At 43.3% G+C, this 21,183-nt stretch overlaps 2 protein-coding genes and 1 pseudogene across 6 annotated transcripts in view; 1 reads left to right on the plus strand and 2 right to left on the minus strand.

Moving 5' to 3' along the window:
* Shroom2 (shroom family member 2) overlaps nt 1-21,183 on the minus strand; it is a 1,329,704-nt gene that overhangs the window by 807,113 nt on the left and 501,408 nt on the right. The window lies entirely within an intron of this gene.
* Nucleotides 1-21,183, plus strand: part of Iqsec2 (IQ motif and Sec7 domain ArfGEF 2) — an 87,030-nt gene that overhangs the window by 8,207 nt on the left and 57,640 nt on the right. For all 5 annotated transcript variants that reach the window (XM_051142100.1, XM_051142102.1, XM_051142101.1 and 2 more), the window contains exon 2: nt 18,397-18,426. In XM_051142100.1, the coding sequence (XP_050998057.1) occupies nt 18,397-18,426 (30 nt within the window). The remainder of the gene's footprint in view (nt 1-18,396; nt 18,427-21,183) is intronic.
* LOC127185641 (60S ribosomal protein L17-like) lies at nt 11,749-12,305 on the minus strand (annotated as a pseudogene).

A 21,183-nucleotide genomic window follows, 5' to 3' on the forward strand; every position in this document is an offset into this window, starting at 1 on the left:
CAGACTAGCTGACATGTATTGAGTACCAGTTATATTATCAGATTTGTGCTTGGTGCTGAGGGCATAACGGGAGTGAAGAGCTTGGAAGTTCATTGAATAGCATACAGTTAGCTGCTGAATCGATTCTGAGTAGACATATGAATGTCTGATTAAGTCCTAGTGAACTAATGACCTCAGTTTTTCTTGATTTTGGACCCCTGTTGAGAGAAATATCAGCTTGAAATTTCTCTTGGCCTTTTCCTCTTGCTCTCTGGAGGCGTTTGGCTTATGATTTTTCTGCCTTTTATACCCAGTGGTCTCCCAATTAATACAATGACAGAGAAGCAGAGTTGGATGAGACTTTAGAGATAAGCAGGCCAATCTGCTCATTGTGATATCTCCCTAGCATGCCATGTTCGTGCCATGGCACATTCTTAGCCCTTGGAGCAAAACCATCTCTCCTGAAGGAACCAGGTAGTGCTGTACTGAATCTGTATGCAGTTTGCCCAAGTCCATTTACAAGTTGTTTATTTACACATTTTTTCATTTCTTTTCCTTTTTTGTATCCATTCAGTCTTTATTGAGATTATACCCTAGGCCAGGCACAGCATCTTGGAGGTGGGAATAGACTTGGCCTTTCTGGCTCATTCCCTGGCAGGATAATGTGCATTGGTCACAGGACGAATGATGACTAGACGACTTATTTCCTCTTTGGAGGGGTGCTGTTGAGGGGAGGATGGTTTGCTAAGTTGTCTAGTTTCCTCCTGGTCTCTACTCTCTCACCAAGTGTCCAGTTTTTCTGACCCTTGAAATCACATTCATGGAAGCCCATCTTAGATGCAAAAAGCTGAAGCTCAGAGTACTACCTGGGAGAATCAGAAAAAAGTACGATGTTCTGGAAGGTAGACTTCATGTGAGACTTTAAATGTCATTTCACTTGCAGGGACTGTTTGTTTTCTCTCCCCGGCTCCCCCCCCCCGCCCGCCCCCAGCAAGATTTGGTGATAAAACTTTATTTTCTAATATTCGTGATTCATGCTAAACCCCATCTTCCCCATCCAAACCCCTCAGCGTTTCAGAAACTTTCTTGCCTGCTCCTCATATTCATCAAGGTCCTAATGAGGATGGAAAACAGAGAATGAAGGATAGACAAGAATAGATGATACTGCCCTGCCCCCTAGAGGCGAAGTGCAACAAACATGAAAACAGTTCCATCAAATCCAAAACAAAGATGGCTAGGTAGAGTTACATGACTGATCAGGATTGTCCCTCTGATGTTTTAGATGTAAATTAATCACCACCATCACCCGAAAGGTACCTTTCACTCATAGAAGATGCATTTCTTTGGCATTGTTTAATTTTTTATTAGACTATAGGTTTCTTTTATTTTTAGTTGGCACATAGAAGTTAAGAGTGCAGCTGTGTGATTTTTATGCTTTCTTAAAAGGTTAGGATGAAAGAAAAAGAAGGTTAGGATGACTGCATATCCAGGCCTTATGATTTCCTACTGGATCCCAGTATACCTGAATCAAACTGTCTTAGTTAGGCTTTCTATTGGTGTGAAGAGACACCACGAGCACAGCAACTCTTCTACAGGAAACCATTTAACTGTGGCTGGCTTCCAGTTTCAGAGGGTTGGACCATTATTATCATGGTGGGAAGTATGGCAGCGTGCAGGCAGACATGGTGCTGGAGGATGAGCTGAGTTTTACATCCAGATCAGCAGGCAGCAGGAAGAGAACTAGCTTGAGTTTCTGAGACCTCAAAGCCGGCCCCCTGGTGACGCACCTCCTTCAACAAAGCCACACCTACTCCAAAAGGCCACACCTCCTAGTAGTGCCACTCAGTATGGGCCTCTGGGGGCCATTTTCTTTCAAACCTCCACACAAACCAATGTTTTCTTGTATATATAACCATGTTTGAATCATTGTCTTTAGGGACTAGGGTGTAGTCCTTGATTACTATGTGTGAGGCCCTGCATTCATTTTCTGTTGTATTCCCTGAAGAATAATAAGCATTGGCCATGATGAAGAATTGTGAATAAGTTAGTTATTTTTTCTTTAGGATGGAGCTCAGTTTATTCCCTGCATTAGGAAAAACTATTGTTGTTCTATATGATGTGATGTACCTAACTGGCACGTCACACAACTGCACATGTGCTGTATTAGCCACTTCTTGAGCAACCCAACTCAACTGTGTTTGGGAGAATTGAATATGACACGGCTGATCTCAGCACATGGTACGTGCTTGTTCCTTGATAAAACGCATTACTAATGGTAGCTTTGTAAAACTTTGTGCTATATGAGGGGAAGGAGGAAAAGACCAAGTAGGCACTCCCCACAATTCTGAGAGAGGTTAGTGTAGTGAAAATTTGTGTATCTGGGCAGCTTGTGCCCTGACAGGTGGAGTTTGGTGATTTGTACTGCACAGTTTTTGGCTTCAGGGCGAAGAAAGCAATTGTGGAAACAGATGAGCACAATGCGGTAGCCAATGTGATATTGCTAGAGGAAAGGGTACGAACTACCCTAAGGATTGGTATCTACCCAGATCATCAGGGAAGGCTTCCTAGAGGAGGCGGTCACTGAATGGAGCCTCAGAGGATAAATTGGAGTTAACTAGGTGAAGAGGACTATATGTGGGTTGCTAGGAATTGGGGGAAAATGGGAGGCTAAGCAGGAGAAACGGCCTAAATACACCCATATGTGAAATATGTGCCAAGAGAAGGAAGGCTTTTATCAGTCACAACAAACTAGAGCAGCCACTGGGAGACAGGGAGGTTCATCAAAGAGGAGGAGATCCTGGAGAATGGGTCAGCCTAGATCATGAGGACAGAAGAAGGACAGGATCAGGAACTTTAGGGTTTTAAGTGAGGGGGAGGGGTGCCTGTTGTACAGTATACCGAGTGTCACAGTTTGGAGAAGTCTCCCTAGAAGGGCAAGCTGTGAGGTAGATTTGAAAATGCCTAGTGAGGAAGTGCATGTAGCAGTCTCGAGAGAGACGGTAAGAGCTGCACTCCTCTTCACAAAAGCCAAGCTATGGAAGCAGTACAGATGCCTCTTAACAGATGAGTCAAGCAACTGTAGTGTATCTAGAAGTGGTGCTGTTTTATTCACCCCTAAAATAATTAAATAATGTCATTTGTAAGAAAAATTAATAGAACTGGAAATCATGCTAAGCAAAATAAGCCAGACTCAGAAAGACAACTTTTGTATGTTTTTCTCATGTAGAATCTACATGAATATATACATAGCATGTATATATGTGTTTATAGATCTATGTGGGCCAGGGAGATGGTGTAGTGGGTAAAATGCTTGATATGCAATTATGAGGACCTGAGATAGAATTCCCAGCACCCACTAAAAAGCTGGGTGTTTTGGTGTGCTGCTGTGATCCCAGTGCTGGGGGCGTAGAGACAAGAAGATTCAAGTGTGTCTTTCCAGCTTATCAGTTTAACCAGTTAGTGAGCTTCAGGCTCTGTGAGAGACCCTGCTTCAAAGATAAGGTAATGAGCTGTTTTGGAAGACTCAACATCAGCCTCAGGTATGCCTCCACATAATACACACAACAAACAGGTGCACACACCATGTGTGTGACATGAAAGCAGAAATGGGACTATTTGGGGGGAATAAGGGGACCAGTGGAGGAAGGAGAGAAAAAGTGCATGGGGGTGTGAACTTGAGCAAATGACAAAAATACACATACATGCCTATTATATAATGAGCCTTTAATTCTAGCAGTTGGGAGGCAGAGGCAGAGGACTCTCCGAGTTCCAGGACAGCCTGATCTATAGAGTGAGTTCTAGGACAACCAGGGTTACATAGCCCTGTAGCAAAAGAAAGAAGGAAGGAAGGAAGGAAGACCAAAAGAAAGATAAAATGGCACAATGAAACTAATTTTAAAAAGAAAACAATTTGTTAAGGGAGTGGATCTCATTAAAAGAAAAAGGAGAGAGAGAGAGAGAAGAGAGAGAGAGGAGAGAGAGAGAGAGAGAGAGAGAGAGGAGAGAGAGAGGAGAGAGGAGAGAGAGAGAGAGAGAGAGAGCACGAGAGCAAGCGTGAGCTGCACACTTGGGTGCCACAGGAGAGACAATGGTAGGGACAATAAAGTCTGCCAGTGCTGTCATAGAAGGGAGCACAGCCCACTGCAGGAGGTCAGAGGAGCAGCCTCCGCTCCTGGTCAGCAGGGCTGTGAATGTCAAAAATTTGCAGCTGAAGGAAATTGACTTTACAGGTGAGAAGATTGAGACCAGAAAAGACAAAACAGACTGAGGCCGTGAAAGGTGTGAGCAGAAGAAACGGTCCTGCAAGAGTTGCTTTAGTGTTAATGCCAGTTTCCCTCGAACGTGCCATCTCCTGCTCAAAAATCTTAAGACAGTAGGACTGTTTTGTGTTCTGTTTATAGAAAACCCAAATGAAAGCAAGAAGAAAGCTTGGACTCCAAGGGATTGGGTGGCTTGTTGGGGGTGAAGCAACGAAGAGGGGTCATTCCCTAAAGGGGCTCTTTCTGGCTTGGTAGCCAGGCCTGGCCACTCCTTGCCCCTGGTTCAATTTTCATATAAAGGAGGGCTGTGCTTTTGAGAAAGACAGACTTGTGCTTGAATACAAACTCTGCCTCGACATGCTAGATGATCTCAGTGGAGCCATTTTATGTTTTATGAGCTTTTATTTCCTCCTCTTTTTTTTTTCTTCATTTCCTCATCTTTAAAATGGGATACCAATGCCCACTGCTCAACATTAACCAAGATAATTTGAATTGCACTCTTTGATGCTTGTATGTGCTTAATAAACAATCATTTTTGTTCTCTTTCTGAAATCTCCAGTGGACAGTGATTTAAGGGTCCAGTGGTAGGCCAAACTTTGTTTTTCCTGAAAATGGTATTATTTTCTCCTTGCTAACATGGGGTTGTCATAGGTTATTGTCTCTTCCTTCATAGCTCAGTCACCAGTTAGCTTGAAATATAACCGTAGCATCTTTGTTGATCTCTCTTCCTGAGTTCTTACTTTTTGGTTCAATTTCTGGTCTGTCCTTATCTGTTTTCTTGAAGTAAGTAACCTTAAATCCTTCGTAACTCAGGCAAGTAACAAATAATTACTCGGTGTAAATAGTTGGGTACCTTACATGGAAGGCTGGAGGGGCTGGAGTGGTGATGGTGATATTTGAGGAGGCACCAATGGCTGGTGCAGGCTGGGCTGGTTCAAAAGTATTAGTCTAAAGCAGCAGCTCTCAACCTTTCCAAATCTGCGACCCTTTAATGCAGTTCCTCATGTTGTGGTGACCCTGGCCATAGAATTATTTTCATTGCTACTTCATAATCATCATAATTTTTGCTACTCTTCTGAATCATAAATATCTGTGTTTTCCAATGTGCTTAGGTGACCCTTGTGAAAGGATCATTACACACACACACACACACACACACACACACACACACACACACACACACCATCAGGGGTCATGACCTCTCTTTCTACTGCTCTAAACAGAAGCTCATATCACCAGAATTATCACCCTCTATGCTTAGTATATACAGTATGGAAGACAGTGATCCCAAAAAAGGAAAGGGACTTAATTTTAGAGTTTTAAAAAGTGTACCAGTCAGTCAAGGTGGCAGCCAGTTCACCTGGAAGGCTGAGGCAGAAGAATCATTTGAGCACAAACTTTTAAGATTAACCTGGCCAACACAGCAAGACCTCATCTCAAATACAAGAAAAACAAAATCAGCACAAATCAAAGCAATGTATAGATAAATGTTAATTTTTTATTTTTAATTGATACAGTAATATACATGTTTATTAGATACAATGTGCCATTTGAATATATGTATACACTATGTGATCATCAGGCCAGAGTGATTATCAACTATACCCAAACATTTATCATTTTTTTGCATGGGGAACATTAAAAAGCCCTCTCTGCTAGCTAATTTGAAATGGTCCATTAGTTTTTGTCAACTATTGTTATCCCACTGCGCTATAGAGCAGTGGAAAATATTCCTTCTGTCTACCAGCTCCTTTGTACCATCTTCTCTTTATTCCCCCCTCATTCTTTTTAGTCTTGGTAAACACTGTTCTGTTCTATACGTCTGTTAGATGAACTTTTTAGCTTCTATGTTAAGTTAGATCGTGATAAATGAGAGGTTGTAGAATAAAAAGCCAATGTCTTGTCAGGCACAATGGCACATATCTGTAATCTCAGCTCTTGGGAGGCAAAGGGAGGTGGATTCCTGGGGGGTGGGGGAAGCCAGATAGGATATATAGGTAGATTCTGTCAAAAAGAGGCCTGCCTCATACTTCTTAGTCCCTGTAGGTGGCCACTTCTTTCTGGGTTTTGTTGGTTTCTGTTTAGTTTTATATTTTTAGACAGAGTCTAGCTAAGTAGCCCTGGTTTCCTGGAATTTGCTACATAGATCAAACTGGTTTCAGATTGCTGAGATTCTCCCACCTTGCCTCCTGATTTCTGGTATTAAATTCATGTTATCACCATGCCTGACTGTTGTTTTTTTTATTAATTTATTCATATTACATCTCAATTGTTATCCCATCCCTTGTATCCTCCCATTCCCCCCTCCCTCCCATTTCCCCCTTACTCCCCTCTCCTATGACTGTAACTGAGGGGGACCTCCTCCCCCAGTATATGGTCATAGGGTATCAAGTCTCTTCTTGGTAGCCTGCTATCCTTCCTCTGAGTGCCACAGGCCTCCCTTCTCCCTCTCCTAAGTACTGGGATTATAGACATGAGCCCCATGCCTAGATAGAGGTGCTCACTTCTATCAGTTAGCTTTTCTGGTGTTATCTCTTTTTTTATTATTATTACATTTTCGTGCATGCGTGCATGTGTGTGTGTGTGTGTGTGTGTGTGTGTGTGTGTGTGTGTGTGTACACGCACATGCAAATATAATGTGGCATTTAGAGGCCAAAAGACAGCTCTTTGGAATCAACTTTGTCTTGGATTGACCTGGGATCAAGCACCCAACCCTCCAGCCATCTCACCAGCCCTGTAACTTCATGTTTCCAAGTAACATACTTTAACAATTATTCCTTCATTAATCAACTTAAGACATTACCTCTCTCCTTTGGTATTTCATTTTCATTAATTTAAAAAATTGTATTCATGAGCTGGGTGTGGCGGCACATGCCCTTAATCCCAGCAGAGGCATGTAGAACTCTGAGTTCGAGGCCAGCCTACAAAGTGAGTCCAGGACAGCCAGGACTACACCGAGAAACCTTGTCTCTAAAAGCAAAACAAACAAACAAACAAAAAACCCAAAAATTGTATTCAAAGTAATGGATTTCATTATGGAATTTGTATAACACTTTCAACAAATCAATGGATAAAGAAAAGGTGATACATGCACATGTGGAATTTATTTAGCTGTAAAAGAAAAATGGAATCATAGCATTTTCAGGAAAGTGGATGGGACTGGAAATTGTCAACTTAAGAAAAGTATCCTAGACCCAGAAAGGCAATTACCACACACGTTTTCTCTCATATGCATAACACACATATAATATATATTATATATATATGTAATGGGTATAGGTCATAGAAAAGGGGACCACAGAAAGTGAGAAAATGGTCGTAAGGAAGAGGTGGTGAGAAGAAAACAAAGAAGGTAACAGAATACATGTGACATGAAAGTTGAAGGAGGGACTAGCAAAAGTGTGAAGAGGACAAACAGGAAGGTGAGGGGTTGGAGGAGGGAAGAAGGGAAGAGGATCAACAAGAACATTTGTTAAATTTTCTTTTAGCTTATTTATTTGTAACGTTGAATTCCTTCTCCAATGTCAAATTTTGATAGTTATATTACCAACTGTGCTCCTCATTAGCTATGAAACTTTATGGGATACTATTTTATACTATCATGTCTTGTTCCTTCTAATTTTCCATAGTATCTCTCTTCTTTTTAATTGTTTTTGTTTTTGTTTTTTGAGACAGGGTTTCTCTGTGTAGCCTTGGCTGTCCGGGACTCACTTTGTAGACCAGGCTGGCCTTGAACTCACAGCGATCCGCCTGCCTCTGCCTCCTGAGTGCTGGGATTAAAGGTGTGCGCCACCATGCCTGGCTTCTCTCTCCTTTTTAAAAAGCAAGCATCTTGTGTTGCTCTTTAAAGCTTATTTATTTATTGATTTATTTACATTTTTTGTGTATGAGTGTTCTTCCTGAATGTATGCATGTGTGCCATGCTCGTGCCTGGTGTCTGTAGAAACTGGAGGAAGGTGTCAGTTCCCTTGGAAGTGGAGTTACAGATGGTTGTGAACCTCCATGGGTGTTCTGGGAATTGAACTTAGGTCTTTGGCAAGAGCTGCAAGTACTGTTAACTGTGGAGAGATTGATTCACTAAGGCACATACCTTTTTTTTTCTCCCATTTTCCACTTTACAGACTATGAATGAGTTCATATAAACTCTTACCAAGATGCGGCTATGTCCAGAATCACTTGTGCACCTGCTGGTTTTATTTGGTGATCCAACAGAGAGCTGATTGTTATAATGGGTGTCTTTCAAATGCCAAAAAGAAATGCAGTTTATTTGCGGCCACTAAAATTTCATTTGGATACTCTAATCCATCCCTCATAGTTTAATTCCTTTCTCCAGGAGCCATGTGACATTTTGCTTTTGCAAGAATGCCAGACACCTCATGTTCTGAGTCTGGCACTCAGCGTGGCAAGGAATGAAGGAATATGATGATGATGATGATGATGATGTGTGTGTGTGTGTGTGTCTGTCTGTCTGTCTGTCTGTGTGTCTATGTCTGTGTCTGTGCACACAAGCATTCACATGCAATGGTGTGCATGTGGCGGTCAGACACAACTTTCAGGTGCCAGTTTTCTCCTTCTACCATGCAAGGTCTTGGGAGCAAACTCAAGTGGTGTAGACTGGCACGGCAGGTGCCTTCCCAAGCTGAGCCATCTCCGTGGCTGGAAAGGATTGTGTATGTTGTCAGTTTACCCCTTGTCCTTTGCCCCCTGCTAATGTCTGTCCTTCTTGATGCATATCAAGGCTAACTCTGGAGTCTCTCTAGGCCTCTCCGGGCCCAAGCAGCTCCTGCCTCAGCTGCAACCCCTATCAGGTGTTCTTGGCTCTCCTTCAACTCCCCCAGTCCTCTTTTGAACTCTTTTTCTTTCTTTTTTTTTTTTTTAGAATTTGTTGAAATTTCTTACTCACTGATGCCATCCTCTCCCATCCTCTTTTCTGATATGAGGTCACACTTAATATTTCATTTTATTCCTTTTTACCTGTGTTTTACTACAGTTTGAGAAGAGAGGAGATACACATTTATGCTCTTGAGTTACAGGCTTTGGCTCTAGCTAAGCCTGATTGAAATAGAAATGTATTAGTAACTCCATATTCCCAGTAGCCAAGCTGGGATGACCTCATTTTGACCTTATGTTACTGTTGGACCCAGCCCATGTCATGAACGTTCCTATAGCAACCCTGGCACATCCCTTTCCTCAACCTTCTCTATATAGACTCAAGGAGGTGCAGCTGAAGGACAGATATCTGGCCTCTGTCCCCATTCTGGCTATTGCATCCTTATGAAGCCTTCAAGCCTTCTCCTTCACCTCCCTGGGTGTCCTGGCTCTGATTTGATAGGTTTCTGGTCTGCTGTGAGCCAGGCCTTTTCAGGATTGGCTAGGTGCTTGGAGGGCAGCCCATCTTCTTCACCCAGGCAGTGAAAGCAGGAGGTAATCCCCAAGCACACTGAAAGGGGCTTGGAGGTGGAGTTTAGGCTTTTGCAAAGGAAGACTTGCTCTAGGTGCCGCCTCTTCCACCCACACATTTTCATTATGGCTAAACACTTATTCCTCTACCTCCAGCAGAGAAGGGGAAGTGTAAGGCCAATAGAACCAGTTCTATTTTCCTGCCCCCCCCCAGTTCATCTGCAATATCTGTACCCACCCGACTTTGTTTTGGGGTGCACTCCACTTCTGTCTCTTCTAAAAGTGCTTGTTGTGGCTGGAGAGATGGCTCAGAGGTTAAGAGCACTGGCTGCTCTTCCAGAGGCCCTGAGCTCAGTTCCCAGCAGCCAACTGGTGGCTCACAGCCATCTGTAATTCCAGTTCCAGGAGACCAAACCCTTTCTTCTGGCCACTGAGGATATCAGGCATTCCTGTGGCTCACAGACATACATACAGGCAAAACACTCATACACACAAAACAAAAATAAGTAAATCTAAAGTTGAAAAACCCCAAAAGTAAAAGTGCTTGATGAATGTTTCTGGTGTAGGGTGCCTTGGGCTATGCTGTGTGGAGAGAGGCAAGGAAGGCAGGCCGAGTCTGCAGGCTGATATGAGGGATGAAGTGCCTCTTGGCTCTGGTGTGACAGAAAGGAGCAAAAGTTATGGCAGTTAAAGGCACTTGGTGTGAGCATGCTGGGGCAGGAAAGACTACAAGTTACCCCACAAGCATGCAGTGTGTAGCAAAATCCTGCCTCAAAAAGCCAAACAATCAGAAAAATGCAGATTTTAAACGCAGATCTACCACTTATTAGCTGGGTGATTGTGGGTAAATCACATTGTTCCTCCAAGCTCCAGTTTCTAAACCCATAGGATGAGAACAAATACCTTGGACAGATGTTCAGATGATAACATGAGTCCCAGACCATTAGAAACACATAATAAATAGTAGCATTATTATTATTATTATTATTTGGGCTATCATAAGTTTGGCTGTGATACAGGCCAATAATGCCCGCTTATTATATTTATTATGATTATATAATACTTGCTTAGGATTAAGAGGAGGTATGCATACCTTGGGTGAAGCCTCCCTGGAGCTTCCCAGCAATTACAGGGCAAAGTTTATACTCTGTTGCCTTGTCTTTAAGTCTTTGCTTGTAGTCTTTGTTTTCTGCAAGATATAAATAGAAAGTGATCTTTGCCTCTTTAGTTCTAGAACATGACATTTAAAAGGTGATAGCCATGTGTAGTGGTACATACCTCTAATCCCCGCACTAAGAAGAAATGGGAAGATGGAGATTTCCTGCCAGCTTGAGCTATCTGGTAAACTCTTGTCTCAGAAAAATAGGAATAAATATAGACAAATAGATAGTCTAAAGTTTTAAGTGATCTTTATCATCACTACCACCGCCACTACCATCATCTTGTTATTATTCTACATTTGTTCAGAGAGTTATGGTGAACAAGGACTATGGAAAAACTAATGACCAACAACATGCTAGAAAGAACCTTTAGGGGCTGGAGAGATGGCTCAGAGGGTAAGAACACTGGCTGCTCTTCCAGAGGTCCTGAGTTCAATTCCCAGCAACCACATGGTAGTTTACAATTATCTATACTGGGATCTGATGCCCTCTTCTGGCATGTAGATGTATGTGCAGATACAGTCCTTACATAAAATAAATAGATCTTCAAGAAAGAACCTTTATACATATGTGAGTTTCCTCCAGAAGCACTTAGCATCTTTTCTTTAACCCTCAGAATTCTGAAATGTCACAGCTGCACATCTGATATGGGCTTTGTTTTGTTTATCTTGTTCACCTTTCATCCCTTCTGTTCTGGGAAGCATTCTTACATTGTGTCTTTGAGCATTTCCTTCCTGCTGTTTCCTCCGTTTTCTATTTCTGGAGCTTCTATTGTTAGATGGAGAAATTCCTCAATTAGTCCTGAATTTTCTCATCTTTTCTGTCGTCCTCTTTATTATGTTACTTTGTTTCCTAACATATCTTTTCACCTTTTCTTTCTTTTTCTTTTTTCTTTCCCCCCCCCCTTTTTTTAAAACTTTCATCTGTATTTTTTTTTTTTTATGGCAAATTTATTCCCATGCCATCAGTTTTTGTTTCTTCAGTTTCTTCTGGGAAATCTTTTTCTTCTGTGCCACCTCCTCCTCTGGCTTTGGAACAGTCGGCTCCTTTTCAGTGAGGATCATCTCGATGTGGCGGCGGGGGGGGGGGGGGGGGGCTCATGTGTGGGTTATTCCGGCCATGGGCTCTGTAAGTTCGTCCTCGCATCTTAGGTGCCTTGTTCACCTGCATATGTCCAATGTCTACATCTAAACCCTTAAGTTCAGCATTACTCTCTTCATTTCTCAGCATGTGCAGCAAAAACCCAGCACTCTTTGTGGCCCCCGACTCTGAGTCCAGCCCCACTGTTCGGCATGGGTGCACCTCCCGACTCCATCATTATACGGCCGGAAGGCACACATTGCTTCTTTAAGGTGACATCTTTCAGATACTTGGTGGCTTTTTGGATATGCTCACCCTTGATGGCCTGGGCAGTTTCCCGGGTGTTCTTAAAGTGAACACGAAAATTTGAACCTCTTGATTTGCATGATTTTGTAGGGGTTTCTGGGTCAAGTGAGTAGCAAGCCATATTCGCAGGTCACCTCTGGCCGCTTACAGGAAGAACTCACTTTTTACTTTCTAAATCCTACTGACATTTTCATTCTGGCTCTATTTTTCATTTCCCAGATTCTTCTTCTCTTTTTATTTTCTTTGTTCCTTCCAAATTCCTTGTTAAGTTTGTTTTCTTTGTCCATCTGCCTTCCAGGTTGGTGGTCTTCCTCACATAGCTGTGCGTCATGCAGTAATCTTTGACTGCCTACAATGTTGTTTCCTTTAAAAATAATGAATTTTATTAAGGGCTACTTGACATAAAATAAAATATACCTAATTTGGGAGCTGGAGAGATGGCTCAGCAGTTAAGAACACCTGTTGCTCTTTCAGAGGACCCAGGTTCAGTTCCCGGCGTCCACATGGCAGTTTATAACCATCTATAACTACAGTTCCTGGGGGCCTAATCCCCCTTCTAGCCTCTGCCAGCACCGAGCACACATGCAGTGCTCTTATATACATGCAGATAAAACATTAATACACATAAAATAAAAATAAGTAAATCTAAGAAGTAGAAGCCCTAACCTAAATATCTTTGCATGCTGTTTCTCTGAGACTAATTCTCATGACAGTACACAGGTGCCCCCGACTTTGCTGTTGGAAGTAGGAGAGTAGAAGGAAGTTTGGTACCACCATTTTTAAAGGAAGATCCCTTTGCTTTTAGCTCTGTTTCACCCCATCTGCCACTGCACCTGGTGTTCTCAAAGCCAAAGCCTCCGGTTGCCGGGATGGTGCTGGAGGTGGAGGGAATCTGACTGGACAGCATTGAGGACAGCATTGCAAGCTACTATTTTTAGCCTTATACCTCACTCTGCCTTCTGAGGTGTACAGTACCTCCAAATCCTAAGCACCAAAGGGGTTTTATAAGTGGAATAATTTACTTCTGGTCAGTATCCCAGACTTTGTCTTTCTGTCTTCTTCTTCTTCTTTTTTTTTTTTTTTAATTTATTTACTCGCATTTTGGTAGGATTTGAGAAGTAACAGGGACAAATCCACTTAATCAACTCATTGTGTTTAAGTAAACATTTCTTTCTTTCTTTTTTTTTTTTTAATTCTAGCCAGCTCTTATTTATCTTCCATGATTCATGTAAGCACCATGTCCTCCAAAGAGTTTATGTTCATGTCCATAGAGTGGGTTAAGAAGACCATTCTCTGTTCTCCCATAATCTTCTCCACTTCCTTCCCTCTCAGCCATAATCAGAATGTTCTGAAATTGTCTATTTCAAGCATGACTGACACACATCTTCTGGTGGTCTTAAGCTATGCCTCATTTCTTCCCATAGCCCTAGCTTGGGATCTGGTTCATAGAAATACAGAGTGAATATGTGCCCATATATATATATATATATATATATATATATATATATATATATATATGTATGTATGTATATATGTCTATAGTCATAGCTAGAGGGAATGGCCATCTAGAAAGAGAAATAAGCTGGGTGCAATTGCTCCTATATAAGTTTAGTTTCCTAAAAAGCCATGTGTTGCTTTAAAGTTGTTTTAAAGAAAGTCTAGCTAAGCACAATTTAAACCAATGGTAAGCTATACTTGCTTCCATTCTCTACATTCAAGGGATGGTTAACTATATCATGAAAAATCAAAATAGTGGTAATGACGAATATGCAGTTACATGGGGAAATATGAAAAGAGAAAGCAATAAAAACCATACAGTTCAGAATCATTTCTACTACATGAAGAAATTTGGAGAATGAGGGAAATAGAGCAACTGTTTAGAGTTGTTGCTGCCCCTGTGTTGTAATTGTGCACATTTTTCTCCTCTCCTTTTCTAAGATTTTCTAGATTTTCTAATGTAAGAATGCATTCAGGGCTGGAGAGATGGCTCAGAGGTTAAGAGCACTGTCTGCTCTTCCAAAGGTCCTGAGTTCAATTCCCAGCAACCACATGGTGGCTCACAACCATCTATAATGTGATCTGATGCCCTCTTCTGGTGTGCAGGCATACATGCAAGCAAAACACTCTATACCTAATAAATAAATAAATAAATAAATAAATAAATCTTTTTGAAAAGAATGCATTCAATGTACAATTTTAAAAAATATTTTATTTTTATGTGTTTTGACTGCATATATCTGTATGAAGGTGTCAGATCCTCTGGAACAGGAGTTATAGACAGTTGTGAGCTGCATGTGGGTTCTGGGAATTGAACCCAGGTCTTTGGGAAGAGCAGCCAGTGCTTTTAACTGCTGAGCTATCTCTCCAGCCCCACTGCATACTTTTTTAAAAAAGCTATTAAGGAGTGAAGATCAGTATACCAAAAGATTTATGAATGAAATACCCCAGTGGATAGCCTGAGAATCAATGTGTTTGGTTAGCAGGGTTTGCAGTTAAAGGTGCATCCTTCACTGGCCACAGATTCTGAAGGTCTTGGCCCATGGGACATCCATACTCCCTGCAAAGCAGAACCTAGCTACAGAAGCCGAAGGAGAGATTATGTACAAGGCCTTGTAGTACAAGATTTCTAAATTTCATCTTGTGAATTTATCACAATTACAAGCTCAGTTTATTACAAATTATTACTCAGTTTGTTATTGGGGCTCAGTTTATTACAAATCACAGTATCATGGACTATACCAAGAAACAGAGGCCTGGGCTCCAAACTTTAAAGGCTCCTCCCCACAAAGCACATATCTGTGGAGTCAGAGAGCTATGCTCATTAGGACCTCATTCCTTCTAGACCTTATTCTAGGTATCCGGGACCCCGAATTCCCTGTCCAGATTTCTCAAGCTCACTTTGAGAAATTGTATTGTCTTACTATCCAAGTCTACTCATTAGGCCCAAGGGTAGCCTAAGGAGAAAGGGGAGGGGGACACAAACAGGGTATGAATATATGGGCTGATATTTGTATGTACACACACACACACACACACACACACACACACACACTCGCACACACACACGCACACACGCACACATACACATGGATGATAGGAAGGAAGGAAGGAAGGAAGGAAGGAAGGAAGGAAGGAAGGAAATAGATACATAGATATTTCCTTCTACCTACGTGAGTATAAAAGTGGGGTGTGGTCCTTGGGTCTTCGGTTCCACATGTGGATGGCTACCTCTAGTTGATAAAAGAAATAGACTTTGGGATTCTGAGGAAAGTAAATTTTCTCTGTGTAGCCTTGGCTGTCCTGGACTCACTTTGTAGACCAGGCTGGCCTTGAACTCACAGAGCTCTGCCTGCCTCTGCCTCCCTGAGTGCTGGGATTACAGGCATACACCTCTGCACCCAGCTAATAAAGTAAAATTTTGTTTGTTTTTTGAGACAAGATTTCTCTGTGTAGCCCTGGCTGTCCTGGAACTTGTTCTGTAGAGCAGCAGGCTGGCCTCAAACTCAGAGATCCATGTGCCTCTGCCTCGCAAGTTCTGTGATTAAAGGCATGCGCCATCACTGCCTGGCAGAAAGGAAATACTTTAAAGCCTAAAGAGTACTTAGAACTTAACTAACACAGCCCTATCATTTTACAGATGAGGAACAAAGGCCCAGAGAGGTGACTTACTAAAGTTAACGCTGCCTGTTAGGGACCAAATCATAATACACCCTAGCTTCCCACCATCTTTTACTCCCTCTCAGAAGAATGGTGGCCCAGCTTCATGAAGTAGGAGGCAGCTTGACCATTGGTCAAGGCACTGTTCCCTGAAGAGGTGCCAGATCACAGTATATTGATGATTGTTGTTATAGGTTTTCTATTGATGTGGGGGAAACCCCTCACCATAGACCTTTTGGGGAGAAAAGGGTTTATTTCCGATTATACTTCTACATCACAGTCCATCACCCAAGGAAGTCAGGGCAGGGACTCGAGGCTGGAAGTGATGCAGAGATTGTAGAAGAACAGTGTTTTCTGGCTTTCTCTCCCTGGCTTGCTCATCTTGCTTTCCTATACATCCCAGGACCACCTGCCCAGGAGTGGCACAACCTCTAATAGGCTGTACCTTCATATACACAGCAATCATTAATCAAGAAAATATCCCATACACTTGGCCTACAGGGCAATTTTATGGATGCATTTTCTCAGTTAAGATTCCCTCTTCCCAATTATGAGTTTGTGTCAAATTGACTAAAACTGACCAGCGTAATTGTTATTCATCTACAATATACTAAATGCTTAGTGATAGAGCCCTGGGGATGGATGCGCCCTCACTTTGGGTCTTATGGTGCTGTGTCTTCCCAAACTAGGAAGAATTGGTCCAGCATGAGAAGAATAGGTTAATACATAGACTGTACATCAGGATTGGACATTCCACCTAACCCAAACTCACTGGCATCTTGAGAACTGTACATGTCACAGAAATACCTCGGAAGCAGAACTACTGTGATTGGCAGTAGTTCTCATTGATTGTTCATGATGACAGTGATGAACTCGAACTCATTGAGTAAGTAGTTGACTTCCCAGGTTAGAGCCTAGGGGATAGTCAACTGAAGAAATGTGTGCCGGGTCTTGAGATGGGTGCTTGTAAGGAGACCTGCCTCCGTGGAGCAGGGGATTACTATTAGACACGCTGAGGGCTCTGCCTTCTATTCTGTATGCAGCTAGGGAGGCATTCAAGTTTGGCTCCTCAGACTTGATACCTGAGAAGAACTGAGCTGGGGTTCAGAAGCTGTCTTGTTGCTAGAGAGTGCAGTGGAAAGTTTTAAAAACTGTAATAATGTGTGTTGTAGCCTTGGTTATCTGTTCTTTTAAGGGAACAAAAAAGGCAACAGATTGGTATCATTGCTAATCAACTGAACATGCACTTTGAGCCTTGCAGCCATTCCATGAAGGGGGGGGGGGCTTCTTGCCACTGCCCCATACTGCCCATTTACTGATCAAATAATCAGAGGTCCTAGATAGCAGGGTGGCTTCTTCAGAATAATGTGGCTAGTGAGCAGTCAGACTCACCTAGCACCCTGATGCTTGCCTGCCCTACCTTGCTGGAGTGTGTGTGTGTGTGTGTGTGTGTGTGTGTGTGTGTGTGTGTGTGTGTGTGTGTGCACGTGTGCGTGCGTGTGCACATGCATGTGTGTGCTCATTCTCTCAACAAATGCTCTTCTAAAATTATCCTCTCAACGCAGATATAGATAACACTCCCCCCCCCCGAAAAAAAACCACTAAGAATATATCTTGACTCTCTCAGCTGAAGGAAGACAGAGTCTCATGAGTTCATCTCTGTGCCTTTTACAGCTCAGCCTGGGAGAGGACAAGAAGTGTGGGGTGAAGAGGGTCCTCGGTTTTCCTTTCTCTCCTCCTCAGTTCCCAGTATAGCAGCTCCTCTGTCCTAACCTCCATTACACACATGCTTGTGCACCTGCACAATACACATTCTTCTCAGGGAAGAGGAGTGAGAGGGGAGGAGAAAGAGAGGAGGGGTGTGGCCCTGGCCTGGCGTTCCTCGGAGGTGGCCCTCACTCCATCCTCTTTCATCCTTCTTTTGCATCTGGGGCCATGCATAATGCAGAGGGCAGTCCAGTGTAGTAAAAAGGAACCCGGCAGCTGACTCATTTACCCTCCTCAGCTCTACTCCCTTCATCTGGAAAATAAGCAGGTCAGACCAGGCAGTTGGCAAAGCCTCTTCTGTCTTGTCAATACTATCTGGCATTTGTCTGCTTGGTTCCAAAGAGCTTAATCATCCCAACAACTCGATGAGGATTGACCTTGTGTTACAAATGGGAAAGCTGAGGCTCAGAGTCAGAGAAATGAAGTAGCTTGCCTAAGTCATAGGGATGGTAAGTAGTAGAGACAGCATCTCAACCTGGATGCCTCTGGCTGCTTCTCAAGCCACACTCCAAGGAAAGCCATGCTCACTGTGATCACTGCTATTTCCCTGACTTCACACACCCACAATGGCCCTTTGCTTGCTTACCTAGCCAACCAGTCCTTTTCCCTGTTGCTCCAACTGACTAAACACTCACCATCACGGCCTTTCCACTTGCTGTTCTTTATGCATGAATGAAACACATGCGTTTGTGTTTTCATGATGCACGTTGGACCTCAAGGTAGGGTAGGGGGAATGAGTGGCGAGCCTATATTGACTCTTGTCCCCCCCCCCCCCGTTTCTCTTGCAGGTCTGATGGTGAGAATTCCAGAACAGTCAGGTCAGTACCTTGTTTCTTTAGTAGTACTTGGGGGGGCTGTGGCTGGGCCTGGGGTGGAGGGGTTTTCTGGTTGTTACTTTGGGATCATTGGGTAGGGGTCAGTGGCAGGGTTCTTTCCCCATTGGTATTAGAAGTGGGCGTGGAGTGGAAGGGAGGAGAGGGAGAATGTGGCAGATATAGCAATGATGGCATTAAAGACTATTATTCAGTCTTTGCAGTCCTAGGGGACTTGAGAGCTTTGCTGCACAGGGCAGGGGCTCATAAGATATCAGCTCCAGACCCAGGAATTTTTCTACTTTCTTCATCCAGGAGAGAAGGGAACAAAGGATGCTGGGCTTGCTGGGCTTGTCTTATTTTCCCTTCCTATCCCAAACTCTGCCAGTCTCAAGTAATGGGACCTAGATTAACTTTAGACGTGATGCACTCTAGACATTAGAAACATATATGGTGACTAGGAAACCTTTTTTGCATGCTTGGTTAAAAGTCTATAAGCTTTGGGAAGGTTTCAAGGTGATCAGTTGGCACTTGAGGAAGCAGAAAGAAAGCTGGAAGAAGACCAGGGCTCTTTGTGCATTCCTCTGGCCCTCATCTGTCAGAGAAGTCATGAAGGCAGAAGTGTCAAACATAGGGATAATGTAGGAATGAGGAGGTGGTTTGGGGTGTGGTCTAGTCTTAGCATCTGGATTGGGAACTATGGCTTTTGAAACAAGATGAGCTCAGGCAGCAGAGGCACACAATGGGCAGTCAGTGCTCTCTAGGCCTGCACTAGGAAATATGACATCTTTGCGATGAGTAGAAAACAGTTCACTTAAACTATGCTTCCTTCTGAATGGATCAATTGGGAAAACGCTCCTTTTCTTGTGAGCTATGTTGACCAGGCTTCCCAGGTTGGTGAACACAGCACAGATGAGATGTCAGCCCCTATCACTGCTTCTCAGCTGTAAACCCTTGTGCGGGCCGCAGCTTGCCCAACCAAATGTAGCAGCACAGTTCCTGCCATTCAAGTTGGTGGACATGGGCCAGGGTCAGAAGTTGCCTGTGTACAGACAGAATCTGTCCTAGCATCCCTTGCAGAAGGTCTGGGATGAGCACATTGGTGCCCAGGTCCAACAGGAGGGCTGCAGGGTGGACACATGCTGAGGCCAGCATTAAATCTATGAGAACGTGGTGGATATAGTCAGCCCTGGTGTCTGGGCAAGAGGTCTGTGATGGCACATAATTAATCCTTGCATGCAGCCAAGGAGCATGGCCAGGCACAGCTTGTTCTAGCACTTAGGATGGCACTTGTCTAAGAAAGGACATAGATCTCAATGTCCTTACTGTGGGTTTGGAGAAAGGCAACCTGGGATGACCTCAATCCCAGGCCTCTCATCAGCATCTCTGTTGATGTTCCTGCTAATTTGTTGAGGAACCAGACTGAACACATCTCTAGTTGTCAGCTCCTCCTAGCTGGGGAGTTCCTGGAACATTTAGTTTGTGGTATTTAATAATGACCATAATCATGAGTCACGTGATGACATATGTTGGGCCTTTTATAGCTTACAAAACTGGTTGAGGATTTGTTTTATTTGATCCACCCAGTGACACTGTGAATGGAACCTGTGCTGGCCTTATCATCTTTGTTTTACAGCTGAGGAAACAAGCCAGGATTCAAACTCCAGTCAGCCTGGCACCAAGCCCAGATTCTTGCCTATACTGTCACTATAGGACTTTTTGACAGCTTTGCAGATGATGCTCATCTTCACCATCATCCAAATATTAGTAATCATAATAATTATCACCGATTCTTCATATACTAAGAACTCTAAATATGACCTCATTTAGTGCTCACACTGGCTGCATAAGGCATGGATCATGATGTCTGATTTGTAAGGGAAGAAAAGGAGCCTGGTGCAGTAGCTCACGCTCTTAATCCCAGCATTTGGGGCCCAGAGGCTGGCGGATCTCTGTGAGTTCATCTGGCCTCCATACAGCCAGCTTTGTCTACAGAGTGAGTTCTAGGACAGCTAGGGCTACCCAGAAAAACCCTGTCTTCAAAACAAAACAAACACGAATGAGGAAAAGGAGATCCCAAAAGGGTCCGGGCCTCACCTAGAGAAAGACAATCAATGGGGTAAGGTGGCCTTCCTCTGATCTGTACCCTGGACTCTCTGCTTCTGGAGCTAGTGTTGATTTTACTCAGATTTGCTTCCTGGTGTGAGTACTGGCCTGATATTCATGGATGCTCTAGCTGCTCTGAGGATTCAGCAGGCAGATCAAGCTCAGGCTATGGGAGGCGCCTATAGCAGTAGCACGTATAAAACAAGGTCTCGCAAAATAGTGAGCAGAGCCTTTAATTTGGAACTGCAGTTGGGTAGGGCTCTCTGAGGATATATTCGGGCCCCACATATTACTACAGTTAGGGAGTGCTTTCTTGGAGCAGGTGGGGTCTAAGCAGGCAGGGCTATACAAGACGGACTTTCCATAAGGACAGTCTCTGCATGTAGAATCAGCCTGATTAGGAAAGCAAGGTATGTGTTTAAAGCCAGGGACCAGTAAGTTGGGCTAAAACAGATAGGGGCAGGAAAGCCCAACTTCTAAAGGTAAGAATCATGATTGGGGGGCTGGAGAGATGGCTTAGCAATTAAGAGCACTGACTGCTCTTCCAAAGGACCGGGGTTCAATTCCCAGCACTCACATGGCAGCTCACAACTATCTGTAACTCCAAGAGCTGACACCCTCACACAGACATACATGCTGGCAAAACATCACTGCACA

Source organism: Acomys russatus, chromosome X (genome assembly GCF_903995435.1).
Source record: "Acomys russatus chromosome X, mAcoRus1.1, whole genome shotgun sequence".
Classification (NCBI taxonomy): domain Eukaryota; kingdom Metazoa; phylum Chordata; class Mammalia; order Rodentia; family Muridae; genus Acomys; species Acomys russatus.